The sequence below is a fragment of the Sinocyclocheilus grahami genome, unplaced genomic scaffold, assembly GCF_001515645.1.
Source record: "Sinocyclocheilus grahami isolate Dianchi unplaced genomic scaffold, SAMN03320097.WGS_v1.1 scaffold44.1, whole genome shotgun sequence".
NCBI classification, from domain to species: domain Eukaryota; kingdom Metazoa; phylum Chordata; class Actinopteri; order Cypriniformes; family Cyprinidae; genus Sinocyclocheilus; species Sinocyclocheilus grahami.
The window spans coordinates 2,797,325-2,808,861 of record NW_015505223.1 but is presented as its reverse complement, the minus strand read 5'-3'; the positions used below and the strand labels follow the sequence as shown (position 1 = coordinate 2,808,861).

At 36.1% G+C, this 11,537-nt stretch overlaps 2 protein-coding genes across 3 annotated transcripts in view; both read right to left on the bottom strand.

The window, feature by feature from the left end:
• kcnab2a (potassium voltage-gated channel subfamily A regulatory beta subunit 2a) overlaps positions 1–7,797 on the bottom strand; it is a 145,883-nt gene extending 138,086 nt beyond the window's left edge. For both annotated transcript variants that reach the window (XM_016268264.1, XM_016268266.1), the window contains exon 1: positions 7,619–7,797. The gene's annotated coding sequence lies outside the window, so the exon portion shown is untranslated. The remainder of the gene's footprint in view (positions 1–7,618) is intronic.
• A 689-nt stretch (positions 7,798–8,486) lies between these two features.
• park7 (parkinson protein 7) lies at positions 8,487–10,838 on the bottom strand. The gene is made up of 2 exons (XM_016268293.1): positions 10,657–10,838; positions 8,487–9,028 (listed from the first exon to the last, which is right to left on the bottom strand). The coding sequence occupies exons 1-2, from the start codon at positions 10,744–10,746 to the stop codon at positions 8,765–8,767; spliced, it is 354 nt and encodes a 117-aa protein (XP_016123779.1). The 5' UTR covers positions 10,747–10,838; the 3' UTR covers positions 8,487–8,764.
• Positions 10,839–11,537: the final 699 nt, after the last annotated feature.

Here is an 11,537-nt window from a genome sequence, read left to right as displayed (position 1 = left end):
TGTTATATACATGACATTCCCAATCATAGTTATTAATGTTGTGCACTGCTGTTTGGGCTGCGTGTGCTGAGCTAAAGATGATCACTGGTAAACTGAAGCGCTCTTTTAACTTAACCAAACGCATTCTATATGAGATAAATCAGATATACATCAAATAAACACAATATTACAATGTACAATTGCACAAAAGGCTGCAAACGAACAGCGCGCATCTGAAGTGTCTCTGAAGGAAATAATGCATTATTTATCGGCTTTAAGATATCGGCCAAATTTTCTTATCAGGCCGATACCGATAACAGAAAAAATGAGCCGATATGGGCCGATACCGATATGGTGGCCGATATATCGTGCATCCCTAATTTCTTTCAAAAAAAGTCTAAAAATCTCGTCTTGTCTCGTCAACCCAGTCTCGTGTCTCATCTCATGGGATAAGTGTCTCGTCACTAGTGGTTAAACGGTTCGTAGTTGATCCGTGATCCGTACGGACCAAGCCCCACAGTTCGGCACGCATGTGCAACCATAATAGACTATAAGTTTATCATTTATTCGGATTTACACAAGCAAGCACATTTTAAACAATTCCAGAGAGAAAAGGCAAAAGGGAACTCAATTCGTGCACACACGTTTCAGACGGTGCGCGAACACCAAGCTGAATCCTCTGAACAGACACATCAGCCCTTTACGGACACCTTGATATATATATATATATATGTATGTGTGTGTGTGTGTGTGTGTGTGTGTGTGTGTGTGTGTGTGTGTGTGTGTGTAAAATAGCACCGTTTTATAAATATCTGAAAGTACACTTAACATCAGTCAGTTAAGCATTGTAATATGATAATAAATATTATTTAATGATAGAACTTTAGTAATTAGAATTAAAACTTGATAACCATGTATGAATGCATATTAGTCATTTTAACTGAACTTTGGACTGGTGGTGTTGCTTTTTTGGTCATTCAGTGTTTCTGTAAAAAAAAAACAAAAGGGAAAAAAAACGAACAAAAATACTGATAAGATAATAATGGTACGAATTCTACTAATAAGAACAATAGAATACGCACTAAGGATTAATGAGCTACTGGATTCATGAATATTAATCAGGTTGTGTGCGTTCGCTCAAACTGATTTGCTGAAATCAAAACAGGGACGATAATAGGTGAGCGCCAGCCAATGAGATTGCTGTTTGCGCATTAGTTCCGCCCACTACCGGAGAAAGCGGTACTTCTTGAAAGCTGAAGAATTCCAAAGGTACTCCATTATTTTGACAGCAAAATACAACAAAGTATCGTTTACATGTAGCACGTCAATTCTCTCTCTCCCTCTCTCACTGCGTGTGTGTGAAACAAAGCGACGGCGAGTTGTGCGCCTTCACACTAGAGTTTACGGTATGTTAAATACAGGGGCGTTGCACATCCATTCAAATGAACTGAAAAACAGCACAGATCGCTTGACGAAGAGTGAAACTGATGCACTCAGTCAGAGTGTTCGGCGAGTGAAAATATATCTGCGCTAAACTTATACTTGGCCTCCAACTCACACACTGGCGAGTAAAATCTGAGAATTTATTAGCAGTTGGCTAATATTAGACATAATTTAGGCGCCCAGAGTGAAGATTTAGTCGCATATGCGGGTGATTTACTCACAATGTAGAGGGTTGCACATACACATAAAATTATGACAAAATTCCCATCTCGACAATCATTCAGGTAAACGCAGTCAGTTATGTCTCAAGTGAATGAAAACAGCTGAGAAAGAAATCGGATGTGATGTGTATCATTATATCGGATCCGTGCATCAGGTCTTAAAGGGACAGTGGCCTATAAATACTGCTGCTGTCGTTAATGATCATCAAACAACAAAACAGCTGTGATACAAATCTATATTTAATTTATGCAGTGAACACTCTGCAGTGTTATTTTCATTAATTATTACATTTCTGTATTTGAATACTACCAACCTTATTTTATTTGTAACATTCTTTTGTATTTATCTATGCTTGTAATTTGTGTATTTGTTCTTATTTTTACTGGCTGTTCTCTTGTCTCTTTAATCATGTTTAAACTTTCTTAGTTAATCTAGTAGTATTTGCTGAGGTATCAAAGAAGTACTTCGCTTTAAGTAATAAATGGAAAGCAAGTTAAATTGAAATATTTTTCTTTTCTTGCTGAACCGAAAAATGATCCGATCCTTGGGTCAAAAACCGTAATGTGATCCGAACCGTGAGATTTGTGATTCGTTGAACCACTACTCGTCACACCCCTAATATTTCCTATTCACTATTCCATTTCTGAAAAGAAGGTTTTATGTTTCTGGGAAAGAACAGTAAAACTATTAAATGTGTAATATAAACCTAAGCTGAAACCTGAAGTTTTCATTCCATTCGGTTTTCTAAGTGCTGACTTCATTCTAACCAACGGATATGATTAAAAGGGAAGATCCAATCAGGGAAGTCACTGAAGAGTCTCATAATTGCATCATTTAACCAATGACTCAGTCTGGCTAATAGTGCCACTCCTTGTCAGAGTCCAGCCACCAGCTCTCTACTGTTCAGCTACTCAAGCAGGAAAATGTGCTGCAAAATATGCTATTATTCTAGAAATGTCTTTGAGGAAGAGGAGAGAAATTCACCGTCTATTCTTTCCAGAAGAAACCATCACTGAAATGGATTCAGTGTTATAGATCCAGCATTTTCTAATAAAATTAACTTTGAAACAATTTTTCCATTCTTCAAGGTATGGCTGCACAATTATGGCAAAAATCATAATCATGATTATTTTGGTCAATATTAAGGTCACGATTATTTAACAAGATTACTCATTGACTTTGGAAACATCCTGCATTCATTTAACTTTAAAAAAAAATATTTTAACAGTGAATTTCCTTGAATTTATACTGACAAATCTAAAAAAAAAATTTTAAAATATATAAAAGTTCATATATCAATATACATGCAATTTAATGCTGGATTTATAACACAAAACAAAACAAGAGACAATCATTAGAAGCCAAAACCATACTTGAAAATAAAATTTTATTAATCACATGGGGAATCCTAGTCAACCACACAAGCTATGCAGACTATTATATATCACAGGCACAATCATTGACTTTGGAAACATCCTGCATTCATTTAACTTTAAAAAAAATATATTTTAACAGTGAATTTCCTTGAATTTATACTGACAAATCTAAAAAAAAAAATTTAAAATATATAAAAGTTCATATATCAATATACATGCAATTTAATGCTGGATTTATAACACAAAACAAAACAAGAGACAATCATTAGAAGCCAAAACCATACTTGAAAATAAAATTGTATTAATCACATGGGGAATCCTAGTCAACCACACAAGCTATGCAGACTATTATATATCACATGCACAGTGGTACCAGGAATGCTCTTTGTGCTGCATTTGTGTGCAAGAATGTTATTCTTTTGTTTGAATGACTCCTGGCAGTACTCTAATACCAAATGCAGCTTGTTAAAAGATGAGTAAGACAGTGTTTTTTTATTTATAGGAGAACTCTAGCCTTTTTACTTCACCTTCCTGTTCCTGCACTCGAGTTGAATAGCACATTCACACGTGGCTTGAGGGGCGGTCTCAAATAACTGCAGCCCATTTGAAGTGTGAAAAACGGTGGAAGCCAACTTCAAATATTTCTTGACAAAGCAAGTGCATTTCTCAGACGGCCAAAGGAAGTCAGCCAAACAGTTCATAGTGTCAACTGTACACATTAAACTTTTGTCCATTAAAGAGATGAGTACTGTAAATACCTATTCTAGCAACTTTATACTATTCTATCACCTACTGTAGCAACAAAGGTTAAATGACATTTGCCCACTCTGTTTTGTAAGACCCTTAAAAGGAGTTCACTCTAAAATGAAAATTTACTCAGTTTTAGACCATCCAAGATATACATGAGTTTCTTCATCAGATCATATTTGGAGAAATGTAGCATTACATTACTTGCTCACCAGTGGATGCTCTGCAGTGAATGGGTGCCGTCAGAATGAGAGTCCAAACAGCTGATAAAAACATCACAATAATCCACAAGCAATCCACACAGTTAATGTCTTGTGAAGCTAAAAGCTGTGAAAACAAATCCATCATTATTTATAACTTCAAACAGTTGCTTACCACTAAAATATGTCCTCTATCTATAATATTGCTTTCTCCAGTGAAAAAGTAATGTTCTCTGTATCAGGAGAAAAATATGCACAGATCAAGCACCGTTTACAAGAGAAAACAGTAGGGCTGGACCAGAATATTCGATTATTCATTCGGTGGGTTGGCATTCGAGTTTCAATTTTGAGATTCCAATATTCTTCTTTTTTTTTTCCGAACACCTGGCATTCCCCGCGCAAGGGTTTTCATTCGCACTTGAATATGAATCGCCCATGAGTGAACATCATGAACATCATGATTCAGTTCATCTGGAAGAGAAGACAAAAACGAACAGTGAAAAAGTAATGTTCTCTGTATCAGGAGAAAAATATGCACAGATCAAGCACCGTTTACAAGAGAAAACAGTAGGGCTGGACCAGAATATTCGATTATTCATTCGGTGGGTTGGCATTCGATTTTCAATTTTGAGATTCCAATATTCTTCTTTTTTTTTTCCGAACACCTGGCATTCCCCGCGCAAGGGTTTTCATTCGCACTTGAATATGAATCGCCCATGAGTGAACGTCATGAACATCATGATTCATTTCATCTGGAAGAGAAGACAAAAACGAACGCATCACAGATCAGATTTCATTTCTCCAGTGAGGAGAGTGAGTCGAGCTGACTGACAAGAAGAGTGGGGTGAGGTGAGACAGACAAGATGATGGTGGATGATTTAGTTTCTAAATGAAATGCAAAAGCGCCTGTTTGGCAGTATTTTGGATTTTGAAAAGCCTGTTGACTTTTGCAGTTTATCTAAGGTGATTTTGGACTGTTTTTTTAAACATTCGTTTCTTATTTAATTGGTTCCACAGTGTTTGCTGATTTTTACTTTATTTAAACTTTGTGTCATTTATTTGGTTATATATTATAGGCTACATGTTTACTTATTTCCAGTTTTGTATACCTATTTAAACTTTATGCAAGTTATTTGTTATTTTATATTAGGCATAGCCTGCCGTATAGCACAGTGTATTTTTATTCATTTTGTTAATAAATGTTCTATGTTTTATATATAGGCTAAAATGAGTTTGACGTTGTATTTTGTTGTTGCATTCAAGCAATATACACCGAATTGCCGCTAATTCGAAAGTGAAAGTAAAATGCGCACGGAGCTTTTAAGCTATTTAAAAGCGAAGGAAAAGAGGGAACGCCCCCGCGGTGATACCGGTATTATCGGTGTTGTCGCACGTCGATTAACCGGTGGGAAAATATCCTCACCGTCACAACCCTAATCTCAATATAATAAAAATGCCAACAGACAGACAGACACACAGAGATTCCTGCCTTTATTAGAGAGAAGAATATGTTCAGCCCCCTCCCTCCGAAGCTTCGAATATTCGGTGTTGATTACTACTGAAGCTTCAAAGCTCAAAAAATGGTATTCAGACCAGCCCTAGAAAATAGTACAAAACAGTTGTAAATAAATATGTCTGTGGATTTTGATGTGAGAGAACAGGGGTGGACTTTTTCACTGGAGGAAGCATTATTACAAATTATGGACACATATTTTTACCAGAAGTGACAGTTTAAAGTTAAAATGTCTTAATGATGCTAGGGGGCAGGGTATTGAGTTCGATACTTTTTGACTAGAAGAGGTGTGGCGCAGATCGATCATTGTTTGACATCCGCGAGAGTGATTCGAAAGCGCACGGAGCAGTCTGCTCTCTTTAGCTCTCGTGGTACTGTAATACACCGATCGGTCTGCACAGTCGGTCCGCGTCAAGTCGAACACACCTACTAGTTTACACCGGTTACACTCAGAGATGTGGCGCACACGTGAGGCTGTAGTGCGAATGCGTCCCTTGCCCCTTAGATGTAAGGTAAAAAAGTATCGTTCAGGAACCTGTATCGAAGTCAAGGTATCGGTATTGAACATTTTTGAACAATACCCAGCCCTAAATGATGCATTTGTTTCTTACAATCATGCAGCTTTTTGCTTCACAAGATGTTAAGTGATGGACTGGAGTGGTGTGGATTACTGTGATGTTTTTATCAGCTGTTTGGACTCTCATTCTGACGGCACCCATTCAGAATCCATTGGTGATGAGGAAGTGATGTAATGCTACATATCTCCAAATCTGAGACGATGACAACAAACTCATCTGCATCTTGGATAGCCTGAGGGTGTCTTTTTTTTTTTTAGTACATTTTCATTTTTGGGTAAACTATTCCTTCAAGCCATTTTACACAACCAGCAACCTGCGGAGATAAAATGACCAGAACTCATTCATTTGCAACCACTGCAAACAGGATGTGGGCGTATCCAGCGACTTGACAAAGTTAAGAAAATAATTCTTATGCAAATGTTGAACGACTTTAGTCAGCGACTACCAGTGGAAATGAAGACAGTGGTGCTCATGAGATCAGTCTCCTGTCAGCTACGTAATACTTGCAGTGAGTAATATCCAAATTTTAAATGACTTGTACTGGGTCTGACCATGTACAGAGACAATATCCAAAATATAATAATTTCTAATGAATTAGTTTGTTGCATGTATAAAAATTAATAGTCAAGTTAATACAGCATTTGCACTCTTCTAGTAGTTGTTACTATTTTGCACAGTATCCAGATGAATCATTTAAGAGGTCGCTTTATAGCTGCAAATCTCGGTCAGTGTGAACACCTCTTTTTTAGAAGTGCATTTCAGATTCAGGGATTCAGATCAATCTGTGTACATCATGTCAGCAAATTCTTAGGCTAAATAATCGTTCAAACAGTAGAGAATGAAGCTAGCAATGCCAAGGTCATGGGTTCGATTCCCAGGGAATGCAATGCAAGCTGCTAAGTTTGTATAAAAGCTCTTGACAAATGCACAAATGTAAATTTTAAATTTGTGCTACAACAGGCAGCTCCCTAAAAAAATTTACCAAGATAACCATAATTGCTACCAATACCAACAGGGGATGTTATTTTATTTAAACTAACTTGATATTACCCAATGTCATAATTATATATTACAGTATGCGATTACGCATTTATTAATGATTATGATTTATGTTTTGCAGTAACCGGTGTTTTGCTGTAAACTATGGTAACCAAGGGAAACAAGTTACCGGTAAAGGGCCATGAAAAGGATATCCTGCAAAACCCATCTCTACTTAGCAAGCGAAAATTGCCTTTAAAGGATGAGGAACACATTTCTGGCATGTTTTACTATTATTAATAATACTATTCTAATGGGAGAAGATGCTGAAGAAGCTCAAAGTCAAACCTCAGAGACGATAAACTAGCTCAAATAGCAGGTATAATAGCGAGTAGCAAAATACAACAGAAATTAGTTTTGTTTATCATTTCCAAACTTAATAAGCTGTAAGATAAAGGCAGTTAAACGTCTCTTTATGAGATATTCAGCGATTTAACGTAACCTCAGAAACACAAGTCTTCAGTGGTGATTGATTTCTTGCATAACAATAGCTCAACAGTGTATGAAATATAATATTCTTACCTTACAGCAGGATAAGAGTTCATCAAACGCGATAATTATCGATATTCACCTCAAAACTGTATTTAGTGTGATGACAGAGGACCGTTGGCCAAGCAGCCGCGAATGACTTTTTGTTTTGTTTTTTTGCCGCTTTTCACACTCTCGCCACGCGCTACAAAAGACACTCGCGCTGCGCAGGGACGCTCCTATTGGCTGGTTGAGAAGCACCGCTACAAGACAGCGGCATTTGATTGGTTGCCCTCGCAGTACGTCACTGGAAATATGTTTCGAGCGTCCAATAGTTACGCAGACCTTTGCAATACTCTATCCTCAAACTATGCAGTGCGTTTTGCGAATGTATTTGTGTTAAAGCTTTTTAGAACGAGCTATGTACGAGTTATCTCTATGTCAGAATATGTATAAACACTATTATTTTCTATTATTTATCATAGCTCAATTATAATATTTTTATTAAACTTGGCAATTTTTTATACACAAAAGCAAAATTGTAGGTAAGAAACCGCTGCTATTTTCTGGTAGACTGATAATCCTATATTTTGTCTTTGATGCGCATAAAAAGTAAAAATCTTTGAAAAGTAAAAAAAAAAAAAATACTTTCATTATTTAACCTTGTACATTTTTTCACCTCTGGCTTTGGTTTTGGTTATTTATTTTATAATTATTTTTATGATACGTCTCATTTCGTATTGTGCTGGTTGTTCTACACATACATTGAACATTGTTGATAACATTTCATGTACTATAAGTCGTTTGGCACAACTTAAAAAAAAATGCAGTGCGTTAAAGAGGAATAAATTAAATGGTGATTTAAAATTCTTCTTATTATTAATAATAATAACAATAATAATGCTCCTTTTGCTTTCTGTTAATGCCATCAAAGTGCTCTGTATTTATCTGTTCATGTTAAATGTATGTAAAAGTTATTAAGAGACTTTATGAGTTTAGTGCACTATGATTTTATTCTGGTACAGACGTTAATAAGTGCAAAGGGAATAAGACCTTAGAGAAAGCCATAAACAGCCATTTAGGCTATCGATTGCCAGTCTGCAGCAACTCTCTTCAAATATATTTAAGCAATTTCAGTAAATATTCATGTTCCTACACATCAGAAAATCACATGCTAGGAAAATTCTAAACCAATTAAATTCAACACCCTTTCAGATTGGCAGAGCAGTTCAATTGTAAATGCGACTTTAAACAGTGCAGATCTTTGCAGTTTGATGATCTGAAGTCTTTCAGGATGAGTGGGGCTTTGACTTGGCCAGTGACCTCTGCACCCATGAGCTCCTCCACTATAGTCAAGGCAAACTCAAAGCTGGTTCCTGGCCCTCTGCTGGTGATCACGTTACCATCCTTCTGAACTCGAGCCTCTGAATATTTATAATGATCTGGGGGAAGAATACAAAATAATTCATATCACCACAGTCGATAAGTGCTATCTTTATTTTTTGTTCTCCTGCAGCAAAACGAAACACAAAAGCACCCCAGTTTAAGAAGAACACTACATTGTAACTTTCGGTCTGCAGACAACAGCTATGTAATTATGTAATTAATTAAGAAATCCCCAATGACCTACAATATTTCTAGACATATGCAGTATGCACATATCCATTGTGTTTAATGAAATGAAAAGTAAAATCCGCCATAATTTTTGTTTTTATTATTTCATTAGTTGATCATAGCACAAAAACATATTTACATGTAAAGTGCACAATATGCATTAAGCGGTACGCTAGAAGTCCTTTCAAACACTGTTACTTGACCTTATCATTCGCCAACAGTTGTCACTAGCTGTGTTTACATGGACCCTAATAATCCGTTAGTAAAAAAAGTCACATGTAACCATGTCAATTGGAATGAGTTGTCCGAGGACTTGCTGCATTATCGTTGGCAGTGCCCTCGCTGTGCACTGAGCTCATGTGAACATTAATGAAAAGAGAGCTCTTAACTATTGATTGTGCACCCTGGCAGACGCCCAGTGCGGTCTAGTGATTACACTTTCTCTGGCAGGACGTTTGCTGACCGATCTGAACCTTGCATCTACTGTTACGGGTCTTGCTCGTGAAAAGCTCAGTCCACAAAAGGAAATAAAAGAAAGGCAGGTATAAAAGACCTTTATGCCCTAATCACAGTCTTTTGTTCCAGAACATTTAACAACAACTTTCTCATAAAATGAATTCTCATTCCTGTGTTCATGTATTTTCTATTGAAACAGGAAGTTAAAAATTACTGTGTTCAAATTAATTAAAAAAACGATATAAATATACAGTAAATAAATAAATAACTGTATTATTATTATTATTACCACTAGCCTTTGGCTAAGTCATAACCCTTCAAAACTATGGTTCTCTTCATCTAATGACTAGTCATTGTCAGGTGACATTCGTAAAAGCAGACATCCCTATTCTAGAGACCATTACTGGACAAAAAAAAATTACAATATTTTAAATTAGTTTTGATTTTTATATTTTCTGTTTTAATGTTTTTTTTTAGTTTTAGCAATTTTGTTGAGTGTTTTTGTCATTTTTATTATTATAATTTTTTTTAAATGTGCATATGGTTAGTTTTTATTAATTTTTATTTCAGTTTTAGTTAAGTTAAACTAAATGTAAATGAGAAAGAATGCCATGGCAACTAGCTGAAATAAAGTAAGTTTAAGGTTTTTTTTTAGAGGTCTCAGAGAAATTCACTCAAATATAATGTCCACTACAGAGGCAAAAACTCCATAGCTGGGTCTCAGGAGGATATATTGTAAAAAAAAAATTTAAATAAAGCTATATGATAATTATTCAACCCCTATTCAACATGTTTTTAAGTCACTTAAGTCACCAGCACAGAGTCTGGCAGCAGTATGTGAGCATATACCGCTGCACATGAGCAGTCTCCATTCAACAGACACTGATCACTGCATTCTCTTTACAAAGACAACTGCAGAAATTCAGATAATGCATAATATGTCCCGCGCACACAGACATGCACACAGCAGCCCTGCATTTGCACAAGTCTGTGTACAACTCAATGTAAAGTGCTGAACAGACCCCCGCTCTGCGCATGACATCCACCGGGATCACCGTCTCCATCTCCTCCATGCCCTTCGCCAGAATCACCAGAGCTCTTTTCCCAGCCATGAGTGTGAGTCTGAGGGCCTGTAAATGTCTGCAACGCAATGCAAACCCACACACATACCACACACTTATTATAAAAGACGTTTCCGGGTCTGGTTACTTGTGGGGAACTACCAAGCAAAATAATAGTCTTCTTTTCCTTCTTGCATTCATTTATTATATTCATATGTGTTATCCTGTACGTTGTATTATTGTTAAAACTGAATCATGCGTATTAAAACACAAATATATATATTTTTTAATTTTACAATAAAAAAATAATTATTACAGAAAATACTAGACTGTATCAATATCTGAGGTGTAAAAATCAAGAAGTCAAAATCATGAAGATGAAAGAAAATGTGGACCCTTTAACCCGAATATACGCTTAAATGCATAGTGTCCACTACAGATTTATTTTCAGTTATGGAAATTAAACTAGAACAAATACATTAATAATACCGGAATATGTCGTATTATTTTTATCTGTCTGGGTCTGCTTGAAAAAAATAGAGAGAGAGAGAGAGAGAGAGAGGTAAACATTCCAGAGGTGTATATATGGTTACAAATTATGTAATAGTACATACTTTCACTTATGTGAGGTTATTTATTTATTTATCTATGTTTAGATCAAAAGTAAAGTTGGTTTCAATACGGGGCAGGTATTTGGGGGAAATGCAGATATTCGGCCACTAGAGGACGCTATAGACCATTGAATTGCAGTTTCAGGCATAGTGTTTCTAACTTGTTGATGGGCCTAAAACAGCATTCAGTGTCATCATCTTTATCTCTGCATTTATCCATCCAAAGTGCAC

Coding starts and splice junctions, on each gene's coding strand:
- park7 (XM_016268293.1), bottom strand. CDS start 10,746: ATGGCTGGGAAAAGAGCTCTGGTGATTCTGGCGAAGGGCATGGAGGAG. Junction 9,029..10,656: donor ATGTCATGCGCAGAGCGGGG/GTCTGTTCAGCA, acceptor TGGTGATATGAA/TTATTTTGTATTCTTCCCCC.